Raw genomic sequence first — 19,598 nt, forward strand, 5'->3', positions numbered from 1 at the left:
CACTTTGAAATAGTCTGTTTGGTAACTGGCTTCCCTTGAGCCCCTAAAGCATAGGACACAGAGTTGTTCTGATTTCCTGAAGGACTTTGTTCTGTCCAAATAATAACGTAACTGCCTATGGATGTCTAAAGAGTGTAGCAGCCTTTCCCCTTTGTTTTGAGGATTGGGGTAAAAGGTAGGTAGGTGTGTGGCTTGATTTAAAGCTACCCTGGATACCACTTGAGGCATAAATGACGGGTTGGTACGAAGGGAAACCCTGTCCTGATGGAAAATGAGAAAGGGCTGCACCGCCATGAGGGCCTGTAGTTCCGAAACCCTACGAGCTGAAGTGATAGCCAGAAGGAAGGCTGTTTTCCAGGACAAATATTGCAAATCTGTTGAGGCAGCTGGTTCAAAAGGGGGCAATGTTAATTTTTCTAGTATGTAATTAAGATCCCAGGCTGGTATTGGTTGTTTCCTTGGTGGTCTTATATTCTTAGCCCCTCTGAGGAACTGTCGTAAGAGTGGGTGAGAAAATAAAGGAGGATCCGTGTTGAATTCTGCAGAAATGGCTGAGGCATGGATTTTTATGGAAGAAAATGATAGTCCACTGTTCAGCAGCTCTGTTAGGTACTGTAATACCTGAGGCAAGTTCAGTTTTTTAGGGTCCTGGCCTTTTTTCTCATTCCAAGCGCAGAACCGCTTCCATTTTGCGGAGTAAGTTTTTCTAGTAGATGGCCTTCTGGCCTCCAAAATGACATCCCGCACCTCCTTGGAGAGTAGGGTCTGTTGTGGTGTTAAGGAATTTTCCATGCAGCGAGATTGAGTGTTTTCAGCTGACTGTGAAGAGTTTTGTAGCTGTGCTGAGTCAGCAGAAGAGGCATTAGAGGCAGGGACCAGGGAGGAGTATGTGTTAGGCTCCTCAGGAGTGGGTACCAGTGTTGCCTTGGCCAATCTGGAGCAATCAGTATCATCTTTGGACTGTCTGCTCTTGCTTTCAAAAGCACCTTGGGCAGAAGAGGCAGAGGTGGGAATGCGTAAATTGTCCATGCTGTCCAACTGAATGAAAGGGCAACCACTCTCCAGGCCTTTGGATGAAAAGTCCTCGAACAAAACTTTTCCAATTGATGATTCCTGTGGGAGGCAAAAAGATCTATGTCTGGCCTCCCCCACGCTTGGATTATCTCTGTAAACACCTGAGGATGTAACTTCCATTCGTGTGGATCTGTCATATTTCTGCTTAGATTGTCTGCCAGCATGTTTTCCAATCCTGGCAAGTACTGTGCTTGAATTTCGATTTGCCATTCCAGAGCCAAGTTCCAAAGAGTCATGGCTAGTCTGCACAAGGGGTATGAATGTGTTCCTCCTTGTTTGTTTATGCACCACATTACTGTGGTGTTGTCTGTTTTTATCAGTAATTGTCCTGGATGTAGGAAGTCCTTGAAAGCTGTAATTGCATTTATTACTGCTAGCATTTCTTTTTGCTTGATGTGAAGGTGCTTTTCCTTTTGGGACCATTTGCCCTGAATGCACCTGTCTGTCATGTGCGCCCCCCAGGCGTAATCTGAGGCATCTGTTGTGATGACTTGCTTTGCTTGAGGCTTGCAGAATGGGAGGCATGTGTTTGCTTGACATGCTTGGGCTCACCATAGAAATTCCTTTTGCAAACATGGAATTATTGGTATTATTGTTTCCAAACTGTGGCTGTGTTGAGACCATAGGTTTTTTAGGTACCATTGAAGTTTCCTCATATGCAGCTTTGCACATGGGATTAAAAGAATGCAAGATGCCATGAAGCCCAGAGCCTGCAGGATTTTCCTTGCAGTAAGCCTGGTACATTTTGCTAGTATTTTGAAGTACTGAGTTAGTTGCCCCTGTTTTTCTGGCGTAAGATAGGCCATCTGGGTGTTTGTGTCCAAGTTGGCACCCAGGAAAGTTATTTTCTGAGATGGAGTTAGCCTGGATTTCTCTTTGTTGATGGTGTATCCCAGAGAATGCAGTAACCGTGTTACATATGCCAGATGTTCCAGAAGTATGTGCTTGCTGTCCGCTTGGATCAGGCAGTCGTCCAAATAAGGGTAAATTTGTATCCCTTGAAGTCTGCAGTAGGCAATCACTGATGCCAGGCACTTTGTGAATACTCTGGGCGCAGTAGATAAGCCAAAGGGCAATGCAGAGAATTGATAGTGGATTGAACCTGCAAAAAATCTGAGGTATCTTCTGCAATTTTGTCTGATAGGGACATGCAGGTATGCCTCTGAGGTCCAAAGTCACGAACCAAGCTTTCTTGCCCAGCAAGGGAAGAAGCTGCTGTAATGTCAACATTTTGAATTTCGGAACATCCAGGTAAGTGTTTAGAGATGCAAGATCCCGAATGGGCCTCCAGGCTCTGTCCTTTCTGGCTACCAGAAAGAGTCTTAAGTAAAATCCTTGTCCTTGCTCCTGTGATGGTAACTTTTGAATAGCTCTCATATCCATGAGTGCTGTAATTTGTTTTTGAGCCTCTGCCCATTGATTTGGTGGCAGATTTGGCATTCCTTTTAACCTTGGCAGTGTGTGAAAGTGGAACCTGTAACCTTGAAATACAATGTTGAGAACCCATTTGTCTTTGGTGATCATTTGACAATTGTGGTAGAAGAGTGCCAGTTTTCCTCCCAAGGGGGCTGCCAAGAAGGATTCGTTTGGCAGCTGTAGTGGGAAGTCATTGGAGCTGCTCTTTATATGGTTGGGGCCTGTCTTCCCCTTCTTTCTGGCCTGATGTAACCCATTGTCAAGGCCTGTAAGGGCCTTGTGTGTGACCTCTACCTCTTGGACGTCTGTATCTTCCTCTTTGAGGTCTGTCAGTAATTGGAAAGGACCAATTCTTAGTTGGCCAGTTCCTGCTAAATCTAGGAGGCTGAACCTGTAAGAAATCCTTCACCGTTTGCATGATTTTGCCTTATCCTCCATTTTCTTTAATACCTCTTCTGCCTTAACTCTAAATAACACATCCTGCTGCAAAGGTGCATCCAATAATTTTGCTTTAACATGATCTGGTAACGTATGTTCTTTTAAACCAAGCATGTCTTCTAATGACAGAGCCTGTAACTGCTGCTCTGCAGGAGGCCTCTAGAGAATCAAAACCACATTGCAAAGTATGCTTTCCCACTTGTTCAGCTGCATGCAGTAAATCCTGAATTTCTTTTAAAATTAGGAGGATCTGATACTGGAAGCATTTTTTGTTTTAACTGAGACAGTAAAAATTGCTGATATTTTAGCATGTGAAAAGTACAGTTTTGTACCTACCATAAATGTAGATGTCCGAGAGGAATGCATCTGCAGTCTTTACAAATGGGTTATCCTGTCGTCAGGCAGCCCTTCGGTCGGCCGGATTCCAAAGTCTGGGTCTGGCTTCGGCTGGTGTCGCACTTCACCCGACGTCATTGCGGCAGTTATTCGGGTATAAAGGCATCAGCCAACGCCATTTTCCTCAGTGTTTCTTTCCCCAGATGCCAGGTGCCCTCTTGGATGGCTAAATTTGGATAAATGCCAAAGTTTCCAAATAGTAGAGAGCAAACACATAAATAAGCATGTATGTACATATATACAAACAAATACACCATAATAGATCCCCCCCAAGCTAGCTGTAGATTGGCACATACCCTAGGAGTACCTCAGAGGGGAAGGAGGGTGGGTAATCCTGACTGCAGATGCATTCCTCTCGGACATCTACATTTATGGTAGCTACAAAACTGTACTATGTCCTTCAAGGATGCATCTGCAGTCTTCACAAAGGGGTAGAATACCATAGCTAAACTAGGGGAGGAGGAAAAGAGAAGAAATTATGGTGTAGTTAGGATCCCTTGCAAAACAGCAGTGGCAAACCCTGCTCGGGATCTAGAGTATAAAGGTAAGTTATAATGCTTGGCAAATGTATGCACGGAGGTCCAAGTAGCAGCCTCTATAATGTCCTTGGTAGCCACTCCTCTTAAGAAAGCTGTGGTAGTGGCTGTAGCCCTTGTAGAATGAGGACTTGTGTTCTGTGGAGTTTGCTTTCCATGGTAGGAGTAGCAGAATCTGATGCAATTTCCTATCCACTTGGAGATTGTCTGTTTTGAAATTGCTTTTCCTTCCCTTCCTGTTGCATATGCTACCAGAAGCTGGTCAGTTTTTCTATTGCCCTTGGTTCTGTCCAGGTAGTAGCGTAACTGTCTATGTACATCCAAAGTATGCAGCAGTCTTTCCCCCCTGTTCTGTGGATTGGGGAAGAATGTAGGTAGGTGGATAGCCTGGTTTAAAGACACTCTGGATACCACATTAGGCATAAATGTAGGATTTGTTCTCATGGACACTCTGTCTTGATGGAAGATTAGGAAGGGTTGTACTGCCATTAAAGCCTGTAGCTCAGAAACCCTTCTTGCTGAGGTAATTGCCAGCAGGAAAGCAGTTTTCCAGGATAGGTGTTGAAGTTCTGCTGTTTCGAAAGGGGGGAGTGTCAATTTTTCTAGCACAAAGTTCAAGTCCCATGCTGGCAATGGTGGTTTCCTAGGAGGTTTTACATTTTTAATTCCTCTCAGAAACTGCCTGAGTAGAGGATGCGAGAAGACAGGGGGATCGAAGCTGTATTCTGCAGAAATAGCTGATGCATGTATCTTGATGGAGGAATAGGACAGGCCTGTATGGAAAAGCTCTGCCAAATACTCCAGGATGTTGGCTATGCCTACCTATGACACATCTTTTCCCCTTTCAGTACTCCAAATGAGAAATCTTTTCCATTTTCCTGCATAGTTCCTTCTTGTTGAAGGTCTGCGGGCCTCAAGGATAATGTCTTTAACCCTCTGGGATAAATCTGGGTTAGTTGTTCTTATGTAATGTTCCAGGCAGTCAGCTGCAGAGTTTTCAGGTTTGGATGCAGGGTGTTGTAGCCGCTCTGAGTTAACAGCAATGGGATCAGGGGTAGTGTCCACATTTGTCCCCGAGACATGCTCCTCAGTAATGGGTACCAATGTTGTCTTGGCCAGTCTGGAGCTATCAGAATGATCATTGGACGTTCCTCTTTGATTTTCAATAGCACCTTGTGCATCAAAGGAAGAGGTGGGAATGCATATGCTGTCAGGCTTTTCCAACTGAAGGATAGAGAGTCCACCTTCCAAGCAAGTGGGTGGTACGTTCTTGTGCAGAATTTCTTGAGCTGGTGATTGAGCGGGATGCGAATAGGTCTATCTGTGGTAGTCCCCATTTCCTTGTGATGGCCTTGAAGATGTCCGGGTGTAGCATCCATTCGTGAGCATCCGAGGTAGTTCTGCTTAATAAGTCTGCTAGGATGTTTTCTTTTCCCGGTACAAAAATTGCTTGTAACTGAATGTTGTAGCTCAGAGCCATATTCCATAGGTCCAGTGCCATCCGGCATAGAGGGTATGAATGAGTGCCTCCCTGTTTGTTGATGTACCACATGACTGTGGTGTTGTCTGTCCTCATCATCAACTGGCCTTCTTGGAGGAATGGTCTGAAATTCTGGATTGCCAGTTTTACTGCCAGCATTTCCTTTTGATTTATGTGCAGGTGCAGCTGATCTTGAGTCCATAAGCCTTGTATGCACTTGTCCAGCATGTGGGCGCCCAACCGAGGTCTGAGGCGTCCGTTGTGATGGTTTGGCTTGGTTGAATGCTGTGGAAGGGCAAACCTGGTTTGACTGACATGCCTGAGCCCACCATAGGAACTCTTGTTTCAGGCATGGGATTAGTGGTATTTCGTTTCTAGGCTGTGCCTGTGTTGAGACCATAAATTCTTCAGGTACCACTGTAGCTTTCTCATATGTAGTCTGGCATGAGGGACCAGGATTATGCAGGATGCCATGAAGCCCAAGGCCTGCAGTACTTTCCTTGCTGTTAGTTGGCTCAGCTTTGTTAATGCCAAGAAGTAGAGAGGAAGTTGTTCTTGTTTTTCTGCAGTTAGGAATGCCATCTGTTTTGTTGTGTCCAATTCTGCACCTAAGAAGGTTATTCTTTGGGATGGAATCAGTCTTGATTTTTTTATATTGACTATATATCCCAGGGCTTGCAGTAAGTAAATGACTCTTTGTAAGTCTTCTGTTAGCTTGTTTCTGTTGTCCGCTTGTATCAGGCAGTCGTCCAGGTATGGATATATTTAGATTCCCTGAAGCCTGCAGTGAGCGATTACTGATGCCAGGCATTTCGTGAACACTCTGGGCGCAGTAGATAAGCCAAAGGGCAATGCTGAGAATTGATAATGCTCTGATCCTGCAAGAAATCTGAGGTATCTTCTGCAATTTGGTCGTATGGGGACGTGCAGGTATGCCTCCTTGAGATCTAGTCACCAGCCAAGACTTCTTGCCCAGCATGGGAAGAAGTTGCTGTAGGGTCAGCATTTTGAATTTTGGAACAATGATGAATGTGTTTAAAGCGGACAGGTCGAGAATAGGCCTCCAATTTTTCTCTTTTCTTGGTACCAGGAAGAGTCTGGAGTAAAATCCCTTTCCTTGTTCCATAGATGGTACCCTTTCCACAGCTCTCATTTTTGCTAATTGAGCTATTTGTTTTAGAGCTTCTGTCTTTTGATTTGGTGGTAGGTTTGGCATTCCTCTTTTTGCTGGTAAAGTATGGAAATGAAACCTGTAGCCTTGGTCTATAGTTTGCAAAATCCACTTGTCTCTTGTGATGCAGTGCCAGTTTTTTGAGAATAAGGCTAACTTTCCGCCTAAGGGTGCTGCTATTTGTTCCTTGGTAGGCGGTGCCAGAGCCAAGTCACTGTGATTGTCCTGTTGCAGTGGTAGTAGTTGTGTCTGTGCCTCGCTGGTTGTTACCTTGCCACTGGCGTCCCCTGTAGGCACCTCCTCTGGATTGGTTTCTGCCTCTTGAACGCCTATTCCTGCCTCTCTGTGTTTTAGAGGAGTCTGTAAAGGACCAATTTTTGGAAGGCCAGTTCCTGCAAACCTTGGAGGCTGAACCTGTAAGAAATCTTTCACTGTTTGTACAGATTTTGCCTTCTCTTCCATTTTCTTCAGTACCTGCTGAGCAGGAGAACCGAATAAATTGACCTTATCCATAGGAGCATCTAACAGTTTTGCTTTAACATGATCCGGCAAGACCTGTTCTTTCAACCATGCATGCCTTCTGATAACTGTGCCAGTCATGGCTGATCTAAAGGAAGCCTCCAGTGCATCATAGCCACATTTTAACGAATGGTTACTAACCTGCTGAATGTTATGCACCATTTCAAGAACATATTTCTTATCTAAAGAGTCATCAGAGGACAGTTTCTTAGTTAACTGATCAAGCATAAACTCCTGGTATTGGATCATATGAAACTGACAGTTCAATGCCCTAGCTGAGAGAGTAGCAGAGGTGTATACTTTTTTACCCCATCTCTCTAAGGACCTGGATTCCCTTTCAGAGGGAGGGATTTTTAACTGAGGTCGGTTACTGCCTTAGGCCCCTGGGAGATAGTCTCGGGATCTGCAAAAGGGGCCTTGTATAAATGGTGATGTGTGCCCGGGACCCTGTAAAACCTATCGGGCTTAGCAGGGGCTGGAGGTAAAGTATCAGGAGCAGTGCAAGCATCATTAAATGCATCATCTACAACAGGAAGAACTGGAGGTATAGCTAAAGGCCTATGTTGTGGTAAATGCAAAAAAGTCCTAAGCCTTTTCCTTGAATCTGAGAAATCTTGCCCCTGCCATTGAAATTGCTCCCTCATGGCATGTAAGGTTTCCCCAAAGGAAAATTCCTCTGGTGGAGAGGCAGAAGGAATCGATTCCTCAGCATCGGAGTCTTCATAAGGAGAAAAAGGAGCCTCTGGATGGTCTGTATTGTCTGAATCATCAGAAGAATCATCTGAGGACACTGGCTCAGGGGGCTGGTCTCTTTTCTGGAGGAGGTTGAGAGGCCCTGTCTGGATGAGGTTGGGATCCCCTTATTAAAGAGATGAGATCCTCTGCCAGAGTAAGCATTTGGGAACTGGAGCTGGGCCTGTGAGAGGGGGGCTTAACAGGCACAGACTTAGAAGTTTTGGCTGCTTTAGCCCTGGCAAAGGCCTTTATGGACATGGCTGCAGGAGGCCTAGCAGCACCACGTGCAGGGGTTGAAACATCCAAGGGGATGGTGTCCGATAACTCTTGTGAAACCACAGTAGCAGGTTGGATTTCAGAGGCCGATTCAACCAGGTTAGAAGGGGCCTCGGTAGTAGTCATGGATTCGGCTGAAGTTAGAACCGCTTGCTCGGTTTCGCCGAAACCGAGACACTCACGGTTTGCTTAACCGCTGTTTCGTCAAACCGCGGACCGCATGTCGGTCCTTTTCGCTTCTTAGCAACTTGTGAAGTCGGAGGATCCGGCGGCATAATGTACGCAAATCTGAGCCGAAAAACTGTTCAGCAAACTCCGACCGACGTCTAAGCGTCCGTCGGTTGAAAGAAGCACAGGCTAAACAAGCTGCTACGTCGTGGTCTGGGCCTAAACAAGGTAAGCAGTAAGAGTGGAAATCTTTATGAGGTATTTGTTTCCCACAAGTTAAACAGTTATTCACTTTTTCTGACATCGGCTGAGGCAAGAAAGAGTCCCCAACGGGGTACTTAGCTTTTTAGAAGTCTTCGAAGTAGTATTCGGTAGTAGTAATCTCTGGATCTGACCGACCGGCACTTGCGAACAGCTTCTGCTTCGGGCGGCAAGAAAGACTGAGGAAAATGGTGTCGGCTGATGCCTTTACACCCGAATAACTGCCGCAATGACGTCGGGTGAAGTGCGACACCAGCCGAAGCCAGACCCAGACTTTGGAATCCGGCCGACCGAAGGGCTGCCTGACGACAGGACAACCCATTTGTAAAGACTGCAGATGCATCCTTGAAGGACATCTGGCAATTTAAGACTCATTGCTAAAGTTGCAGACGTATATACTTTCTTTCCCCATCTATCTAATGCTCTGGAATCTCTGTCAGAGGGAACTGGATTCTTGGCTGATGAGGCCTTAACTCCTTTGGGTTCCTGAGAAATAGTTTCAGGGTCAGCTACAGGGCTTTTATAGAAAAATTTATGAGAGTCAGGGACTCTGTAGTATCTGTCAGGTTTAACGGGGGCTGGAGGTAAGGAATCAGGATTTAAGCTGGATTCAGTATTCACATCATCCACAATATCTAACACTGGCGGAATAGCAAGGGGTCTGTGTTGAGGTAATAAAAAGGAAGTCTCTGAGCCTTTTCTTGGATTCTGAGTAATCCTGGCCTTCCCAAAGGAGTAGTCCTCAGGCGGTGAGGCTGATGGAATTGATTCCTCAGCATCAGAATCCTCATAAGGGGGAAAAGAGTATCCTAGGTCTGAGGATAAATCAAAAGAGAAGGACACCTGGTCGGATGAGTCATAATCTGCATCCTGTCTAGGCCTTTTATCAGGAGGGGGATGGACCCCCTGATCAGAGTGATTAGGTCTTCGGCCATTTTAAGCATTTGTTTCTTAGGCATGGAGGCCTGTCCTGGAGAACGCTGTATTTGTTTCTTTGACTTTAAAGGAGGCTTAGACTTAGATGAGGGTTTAATGCTTAACTGAGTAGGTCTGAAGACACCCCTCTGTAGCTGTGGGTTGCTCAGCTACTCCGGATCACTCTGAAAGGTTAGTCTCAGTAGGCTGAAGAACTTGTGCATCCGAAGGCCCAGCCGTCTCCACGTGGGAGACAGAGGCGGCTTGTCGTTCTACAGAAGCGGTCGTCAGGGGCTGCGAAGGCGCCTCGCTGAAAACCGGAGAACCGGCGACTGGCCTAGAAGAGGTTTAGTCAGTTTTGGGCCTCGGATGCCTATCCTTGTCTTTGTGCTTTTTGTGTATTCCGGTCGTCGGAAGTTCCGACGGCATGGTAAAATTGAATTTTCTACCAAAATAATGTCGGGCAAAATCAAACAGACGTTTAATAGTGCGCTTGTTAAACCTAGCACAAAACTGACAACCAGTGACGTCGTGGTCAGGGCCTAGGCATGGGATACAATAGGAATGGAAATCCTTATGAGGTATTTGCTTCCCACAAGAAATACAGTTATTAACTTTTACTGACATCGGTCTGAGACAAGATAAAGTTTCCCCAATGGGGTACTTAGCTTTATAGAAGACTTCGGTTCTGGATTCGGAATGAAAACCTCAGGAGATGGCCGACCGGCACTTGCAAACTGCTTTTGCTTCGGGCACTGCGCGGCAAGAAAGACTGAAGAAAATGGCGTTGGCTGCATCTTATATACCCCTGTCGCACTGACGTCAGGGAGGAGGCGACAACAACCGACGCCGGACCAAGACTTTGGTAACTCAGGCCGACTGGAGAACCGCCTGACGGCAGGGATAACCCAAGTGTAATGACTGCAGCAGTGTAACATGATGAACATCATCAGGAGACAATAACCCTAGCCCTCTTGGAAGGGTGGGTTGAGAGCCCCTAATATGGAAAAGAAGATCACTAGCCATCCTTACCAACTGGGAATGAGGCAAAGGAGGGGAGGCTGACGGCTGCTTGTGATTAGATCTGCGGCTGGAAGGTTTGCTAGAAATCCAGAGGGACTCGGGAGGACTAGCAATTGTAGAAGTCTGAATTAAGGTAGTCAGTCTGGCTCTGGTCTCATGTCGAAGAGAAGAGGCGTCAGAAGCCGGTGCCTGCATAGGGGCTCCGGACTCATCTGAGGCGGCGACAGGCGGAGGGTCTGAAGACGAAATAGCAGCCTGCGGCATAGAGGACTCCGTAAAGGTCTCGGCAGAGGCCTGCGGCTGAAAATCTGCAGACTGCAGGGGCTGCAAAAGTGCCCCACTAACTCACGCTGGGCTGACCAATTTTACCGGTGCATCGTCAGCAAATTTAACCCTAGGCCTGTCGCGGTCCTTGTCCTTGCATTTGTTAGGTACATCTGATGTCGGGAGACCAGAAGACACAATACCGACAAACTTAGGCCAGACTCCGAAATGCTTATACTAAATCTTAGCTCTATGGCATATGGTACGCGGGTTGAAGGAAGCACAGAGATCACAATTAGGGACGTCGTGCTCAAGGCCCAAACAAGTTATACAATAGGAATGAAAATCACGGTGCGGAATCTGTTTTCCACAAGCAAGACAGTTATTAATTTTATCGGACATTCGTTAAAGCAAGAAAAGAGGGTCCCCAACGGTGTACTTATCTGAGGGCATCTTCAACTTGGTAGTCAGAATGCAAAAAGAAGGTAAACAGCCGACTGGCACTAGTGCGAACTGCATCTGCTTCGGGATCTGCAGCAAGAAAGACTGATGGAATGGCATCAGCTGCCTCCTTTTATACCCAATGTTCTGACATCAGTTTTACAGCCTACGGCAGCCGACATCATATACCGAGGACTCTGGTATTCAGGACGACTGAGGGCTACCGGGAGCTGGATAACCCATATGTTAGGACTGCAACAGTGAAACACGAAGAACACGGTAGAAAAAACAAGGGACAAATAGAAGTTATGTCCTTACCATAACGTTCCATGTGGAGTGTTCATCTCGCCTTTGTTCTTACACATGGGTTCGGAGCCGATCCTCGGCTCCGTGCCGGCCTCTTGCAAGCTCTGCATCGAGAAGAAGCTCGAGATAATCTAATACCCACAATCCCCCTCTGCCTTTACCTCAGATCTAGTTTGCAAGCAAACCAATCTACAGAATAGCACACTCATGCTTACATCACATATGTACAGAAAGAATCTACACATAAGTATATATATATAAGCCAGACAGACATATATAAAAATATATATATGCCAACTATGTACACAATTTTGTAACAGTAGCAGAATGCTCCTGGCCAGGCATCAAAGAACGTTCTTCCTAAGGGTGGGAGGGTGGGACTGTAAGAACAAAGGCGAGATGAACACTCCACATGGAACGTTATGGTAAGGACATAACTTCTATATGTGATAGTGTTCAATCTCGCTTGTTCTTACACATGGGTAGCGTCCCTAGCTCCTTGTTCCTGAGGAACTCACGGGAGGACGTTCTTGAGCACAGTGGAACCAAAGGTTGCCCTGTCCCTAGAAACCTTGTCTACCTTATAATGAGAAATGAATGTATGTGGTTTAGACCAAGTAGCAGCTGCACAAATAGCGTCCAGTGGTAGGCGGGCTGCATGAGCCAAAGATGTAGACACTGACCTTGTGGAATGTCCTTTGGGTTTGTGTAACAGGGTTTGATTTGAAGAATCGTAGACATAGATTATACAATCCGTTAACCATTTAGAAAGAGTTCTTTTGGTAACTGCAAGTCCTTTCCTGCTATCAGCAAAAGCCACAAAGAGTTGATCTGTTTTTCTGTGATCTTTTGTTCTATCCAGATAAAATCTTAGCTGTCTGTGAACATCTAATTTGTGTAACATATACTCCATTTTGTTGGAGTGGTTTTGAAGAAAGTGGGTAATTCAATGGACTGATTATTATTGTTAATAGAACACACTTTAGGGAGGAAGGATGAATTGGTTCGAAGAGAAACTCTGTCAGAGTGAAAGATCAAATACGGGTGCTTGATGGAGAGAGCCTGAAGTTCAGATACTCGCCTAGCGGAAGTAATGGCTACCAGAAAGAGAGTTTTCCAGGATAAAAATTTTAATGGGCAAGAAGAGGCAGGTTCAAAGGGGGACAACATTAATTTAGATAGCAACAAGTTTAGACTCCAAGGTGACGTAGGAGATCTGACCGGTGGTCTAATATGAAAAACTCCTTTTAAAAGGCTTTACAAAGTCTGTGAGCCATAACAGGAGCTCCACATTCTTCCACATGGAAATTGAAATGGCAGCCAATTGAACTCTTAGTGTAGCAGGAGAAGCACCCTGATGGAATAAGTCTGTTAAGAACTCTAAGATCTTATTCAAAGGAGCTATAAAAGGATCCACATGGTGTGTATTCGCCCAGAATACAAATCGCTTCCATTTGCTAGCATATGTCTTAGTAGTGGAAGCTTTATGCGAAGCCACCAAAATATCCTGGACTGCTGGTGACAAAAGATCAGACCTGGCTAAGTTGGGAATTGGAGCAGCCAAGCTGCTAGATGGAGGGACAGAAGCGGAATGGGGAACCCTGACGAGTGAGTCAATAGGTCTGGCTCTGGGTCCAGAATCCAGGGTCCCCGAATGCAGTGTATCTTCAGGAAGGGAAACCAAATTTGACGAGGCCAGAATGGGGCAATGAGGATTATCGTCCTGTGTAGGTTCTTGGCTTTCTGGAGAAACTTTGATATCAGAGGAAATGGGGAAATGCGCACAGGAGTCCCGGGGCCAATCGTAAACCAGTGCGTCCCTGGGGACTTCCCTGGAGGGTAATAGGGCAAAGTAGCTCCTGCATTTGGCGTTCATTGGAGACGCAAACAGATCGCAGGAAGGCTGGCCCCACGCGAAAAATCCTTTTGCCACTGACTGTTTTAGGGACCACTCGTGCGGTAACAGAATTGCTCTGCTGAGCCTGTCGGCTATGACGTTGGATGACCCCGGATGTGCGTTGCTATTAGAAAGCGACCCGTGGACTCCGCCCACTGCCAAATTCTCATGGCCTCTCTGCATAGCTGATAGGACTTGGTTCCCCCTTGCTTGTTTATGTACCAGACTACCGACATGTTGTCCGTCTGAACTGCAATAGTCCCTAGAGGAAGAAGGGGAGCAAAGTGTTACAACGCTAGAAACACTGCCCTCAACTCTAGAACATTGATGTGCAGATTGTACTCCAAATTGGTCCATTCGCCTTGGACTGTCTGTCCCTGAAAGATGCCCCCCCACCCTATCAGGGAAGCGTCCGTGGTCACTGTAACTGTGGGCGTGGGTAGCACAAACGGTCTCCCTTGGGAAAGGTTGCACGTTTGAAGCCACCAGTTTAGATCTGCTTTGCATGTCTTTGTTATAAGAATCTCGTGTGTTAGAGGTAGTTGTTGAAACGACCATTGTGCAAACAGCAGCCATTGTAGGACTCTCATGTGCAGTCTTCCCAGGGGAATTGCAATCAGGGAGGCTGACATGAGGCCCAACACCTTTAGTACTAGTTTTGCAGGAGATTTCCTTGACAAGAGTAGAAGACGAATATGAGTCTGAAGTGATAATATCCTTTCTGGGAAGCCTCAGAATCAACTGACGTGTGTCTAACTCTGCTCCTATGAACAAGATGTTTTGTGATGGCTGAAGTAAGGATTTTCCGAAGTTTACGGAAATCCCTAAGTGAACACACAGTTGAAGAACAAAGTCTCTGGCCTGTAGTAGTTGACGCCGGGTGGTGGCAGAAAGGAGCCAGTCGTCCAGATACGGAAACACCTGGAATCCCTGGCGTCTCAAGTGAGACGCTACCACTGCCATACATTTGGTGAAGACCCTGGGGGCTGAGGTCAGAGCAAAGGGCAGGGCTCAAAATTGAAAGTGACTGGCCCCCAGCCGGAAGCGCAGATGATCTCTGGATGCCCTGGCCATCTTGATGTGGTAGTATGCATCCTCTAGATCTATTGAGCACATCCAGTCGTCCTTCTGTAAGAATGGAAGGATCGATTGAAGCGTGACCATTCGGAACTTTTCTTTCCTGACGAAGGTATTGAGGTAGCTTAGGTCCAGAATGGGCCTCCAGTCCCCTGTTTTCTTTGGAACTAAAAAGAACCTTGAGTAAGTCCCGAATCCTTGCTGGTCCGCTGGTACTGGTTGGATGACTTTTTTTCTAGCAGCTTTGAAATTTCTATAGCTGCTGGCTCTCGCAGATGGGGCGGTACATCTGGGAGTCTTTTCTTTGGAATGGGCTGAGATAGAAAGGGTATGTTGTAACCTCTGGTAACCACGCTATTTACCCACTTGTCTGTAGTTATGTTTTGCCAGGCCTGAGGGTATAAAGCTAAGCGACCCCCGACTGCCTCCAGAGCAGGACAGTCGGGCCTCCTCTCAGGAGTGCTGGAAAGGTTTGCCAGGGAGGTTATCCCTGTCACCTTGGTTTCATGGACCCCCTCTGCCGCCAGGGCGGCGTCTTCCACCTCTGCCCCCCCCTCTGACTCTAGAGGGGGCATCACCCTGTGTGTTTGGGAAAGATCCTTGGTGTTTTCGAAACCACATTTTCCCACCACGTTGCCCTTTGGGGTACGGTCTGGAAGGGTGGAAAACGGACTCCGACAGCAGACAGAGTCTTTCCTCTTGTTCACACCGGTAAGGGTCTCCTTTACTTTAGGGCCAAAAAGTGTGGCTCCATCAAATGGGGCGTTAGTAAAGGAAGACTTGAAGGCTTCCAAGAACGAACATAAGCGCATCCAGGATTGCCTACGAAGAGCAATCGCTGAAGCCGCTGCCCTACTCGATCCTTCGGCGTAAGATATCAGCCTCATGGACGAGTTTACAATGGATGTAAGGGTGTTGAGATGCGCTGTAACTTTCTCTGACACAGCAGCATCTGTAGTACTCTGGAGGGTATCTCCCAACTCTTTGACTAGATCCCTCTGTAAACGTGTAAAATGAGTCAAATAGTTCAGGGAACGCATAGAGAAAGCCGCTGAACTGAAAATGCGCTTCCCGTATCTGTCCATGGTCCTAGAATCTTTGTTAGGCGGATGGACAGATGAGGAAGACTCCGACATCTCCTTTTTCGTGGCTGCCACCACCATGGCGTCTACTGGAACTCCTTTGGTGAGGTAAGCCTTGTCCTGTGGTGCCGTAATGTACTTACTTGGCTTCCTAGGGACTGGTTCCACCGTGTCAGGTGTCTCCCACGCCCTTCGAGCAATCAACTCCATTAACTCATTGAAGGGCGGAGTGACCCAGGAGGAGGAAGGGCGAGCACCAAATGCCTTCAGCAGAACTGACTCATCCTCAGAAGGGGGAAGGGACTGCCAGTCACCTCTCTGCTTCAGGATCTCCAATATGTCCGAAAAAGAGACATCTTCCGAAGGTGACTTAGGGGACCCCTCTGACTCATCTAAGTCAGTATCAGATGTCAAGGATTCCTGTGGAGAATCCAAGTGTCTCCTCTTACACGATCTCTTCCTAGGGACTTCTTCGTGGGGAGCATCCGAAGAAGCCTCGGAAGAAGAGGGCACCCTCCAGGGTGGCTGAGACACTGGTGCCCGACGCTTGGATGTGGCCGTGGGTGCAGATGAAGACAAAGGCCCTTTATGGGGAGGAGAGGTTGCTTCCACTGATGTGGTTGTCTGGGTAGACAACACCTTCCTCATCAGGTCGAATGCTCCCGGGTCCCGCATCGAAGAGTCCCCCGGTTCCGAGGAAATGGGAAGAATCCCCGACACGGGCACCGAAGGCATCGACCCCGAGGACGGAGCCGAATCGATCCACGCCGAGGCCCCGAGGGGGAGAGTCGGAACCGAAACGTCGGTTCGACTCTCGGCCCCGGAACCCAGGACAGACTGTCGGCTCCGAGACTCCGGTATCGGTTCCGACGGAGTCGAGGTGAGAGGAACAGACCGAGAAAAGGACGGCTCTGGACCCGAGGGCTCCGCAATCAGTAGATCAGCCTCTTCTGGCTCCAAAGACTGAATCGGTCTCGGAGGAGGAATGGATGGAGATACAGGAAGGCCTTCAAGTTTCGACACCAACTGTGTGGAAACCGAAATAAGTTTGGAGAGGGCCGAATGCTCCAATAACTTCTGCACCACGCGATCCACATCGATATCCGAAAGTTTGGAGGAAGAACGGGTCGAAGGAACCGAAGACGGAGCCGACCTCAATAAGGTCGAAGGAGGGAGCTCCATCACCGGTTCCAAGACTCGAGGCTCAGGAACCGACACCAGTTGAACACTCGGCCCCGAAGTCTGTGGAACCGGTGATCTAACCTTTGTCGAAGAGCTCGGAGCCGATGACTTGGGCTCCGACGTCTTCGATTCCTTAGAGGACTTCGATGCCTGGTCAGAAGCATCCAAAGCCTCCTGGAAAGACGGTTTCAATAGACCTCTGTCCATTAGTTTCCTGCGCCTATCTGTCATGACCCTCCCACTAAAAGAGTGACAGATAGAGCAGTCCTCTTGCAAGTGGAGAGGGCCAAGGCAGTAGACGCAGGAACTATGGTTGTCAGTGACTGACATTTTCTGGCCACACTGACAACGCTTGAAACCTGACTTCACTTTCTCAGACATTATAGGAAAAGAAAGACAAATCCAGTAATACAGTCAAATCCGATAAAGTTTGTCAAATCCGATAAAAATTGTCAAATCCGGTAATAAGTTTCCTCAACTAGGTAAATTTATGAAGGGTGTAGGCCCCGAAAAATATTTAACCGATAAAAACAGTTAACGGTACCAATAACTCAACGAGACCACAACACAATCATACAGATAATACTGAAAAACATCAAATAGAAATAGAATCCTAATAAAATATAACAAAATAAAGTTATATCTTAGCTTAGACTCTCGAGCTAGCTCCCAACAATGCGTATGCAGCAGCGGCAAACTAGATCTGAGGTAAAGGCAGAGGGGGATTGTGGGTATTAGATTATCTCGAGCTTCTTCTCGATGCAGAGCTTGCAAGAGGCCGGCACGGAGCCGAGGATCGGCTCCGAACCCATGTGTAAGAACAAACGGCGAGATTGAACCCTATCACATCTACTATTACAAGTTAGATAAAACAAATAAGAGATTTTTCTTTCAAAAATAAAACAAATAGAAAAACACTTAGCCCAAGCCAGTATTTGCAATCGCAACGCTGCAAGCGGCAAATGAGAGCTGGGTAACTACTGCTAGGCATGCTGGGATAAGGGCTAGCCTCGAGCCAGTAAAAGCTCTCGAGCTGTAGTAGACAGCTGAATCGAAGCTGAAGATCAGCTCCGAACCCAAACAGCAAGAACGAAGGTGAGATATGGACAACATAACATCTTTATTTTCCAGTTTATTTTATTTGTAAAGAGGGGGGGAGCAGCACTCCTCTTAACCCCCCCCCCATGCTCCCTTACAAAAAAAAAAAGGCACTACAGGACAAAAACAAGTCTACAGAAGGATAAATAATGTGAATGCAAGTTATGCTACGAGTTTTTAGGGACTGAGTATAGTAAAAAACCCTACTTCTTCCTACAAACATTAAAAAAAATTTGCTCTGGCACTCTAAATTGAATTGCTATGACAATTAACAGATTATGACTATGAAAAGGCAATTTTATACATATATAAGCTTATACTAGTATACCTCTTTCCTCTTTGCATCCTCCCCCGACCACGATCCATATGAGCACCTCGCCCACGTCCTTTCTGGGATCCTCTACGTCCTTCAACGCGGCAGTCACTGCCAGAGAATGAACTGCTGTCCGATTCGGAGCTGGATCCACTGCTAGCCAAAATATAAAGGTACACTTACTTTACAAAACTGTAAAATACCAAAAGATGATTATGCTATGCTAACACTACTGTTGCAAAGCATCTTCCATAAGGATCCATTCTAAATATTCATAAATCAGGTAATAAACTGCACTAATATCATGAAGTGACATCAAAAAGAAAATAAGCTCTTATTAAACCCTGTTCTACAAAACACTGCAACTATGTCAGCAATAAAGTCACTGATGGCAAGATTAGTCTTCTCGTTCAGTCTAACTTTTAATTTCTGAGTTTGATGCAATATAAACTCAATTTAAAAAAATTAACAGCAACAGCAGACTTTAAATACTTTACCTAGCATGTAACTGAGTAAATGACTTCAGCTAGTACACACTAGCATCACTTTCATTGCAAATACCATAAACCAGATTCATTTGCTGCTCTTTACATGGATTGCATGTTAAAATAAACTGCTGGCATCACTCAGTGGAAACAATAGATGTGTAAAATCTTACCATAACCATAGATGTCCTCTTCCATGTTGCAGTATTCATACTGTGGGATTTCCTGCTCTCAGGTGATCCAACGTCGGCTCCTATACAAAAGCTTAAGCCTGGCTGCCTAGGTGCATGGGATGTCACATGTATGGCCATAAACCATGGGGTATAAATGTGACGTCGGCACGCACAGACCTCAGAACTTGAAGCCCAGAGAAGAGACTAAGGCCAAGGAGAAGCAAAAGCAAATGTCCCTGCAAGGCTGGAGAGACTGCCAGTAGAGAGGGGATACACCAGAAAAGACTGAGAATACCAGAGGGTTGGAGGGTGGGACGGAATACTGTAACATGGAAGAGAAGAACATCTATGGTTACGGTAAGATTTTACACAACTATTCTATGTCCTTCTATTCCCATGTTGCAGTATTCATACTGTGGTTGAGTACCACAGCTAGGAGGAATGTTGGGAGGTGCCAGAGGTAGAGGATTCCATGAATCCCTGCAGGATTGCCCTGGCAAATGCTGCCCTGTTCTCTAGAGACCTGGTCGAGCTTGTAGTGCTTACTGAAAGTATGGACTTGTAGACCAGGTGGCTGCCTCCATGACGGAGGCTGTGTCTAGCCCTTTCAAGAAGGCCTTTGAGGTAACCATGCCTCAGGTAGAATGTTCTCACACTCCTTAAGGCAATGGTTTGTGATGATGAGAGTAGCAAAAAAAGGGTGGATTTCCTCATCCAGGAGGAGATAGTTTGTTTGTAGACTGCCTTACCCAAAGCCCTGGGATGGAAGGAAATGAACAGTTGGTCAGATTTTCTGAAGGACTTAGTTTTGTCCAAGTAGAGTCTCAGTTATCTATGTACATCGAGGGAATGGAGAATACTCTCTGCAAATT

At 46.4% G+C, this 19,598-nt stretch overlaps 1 protein-coding gene across 1 annotated transcript in view; it reads right to left on the bottom strand.

Annotated features, from left to right (window-relative positions):
* LENG8 (leukocyte receptor cluster member 8) overlaps positions 1 to 19,598 on the bottom strand; it is a 951,153-nt gene that overhangs the window by 721,303 nt on the left and 210,252 nt on the right. Inside the window, exon 5 of the mRNA XM_044088951.1 lies at positions 18,084 to 18,224. Within this exon, the coding sequence (XP_043944886.1) occupies positions 18,084 to 18,224 (141 nt within the window). The remainder of the gene's footprint in view (positions 1 to 18,083; positions 18,225 to 19,598) is intronic.

The sequence above is a fragment of the Protopterus annectens genome, chromosome 1.part1, assembly GCF_019279795.1.
Source record: "Protopterus annectens isolate FY-2018-M chromosome 1.part1, PAN1.0, whole genome shotgun sequence".
Taxonomy (NCBI): Eukaryota; Metazoa; Chordata; order Ceratodontiformes; family Protopteridae; genus Protopterus; species Protopterus annectens.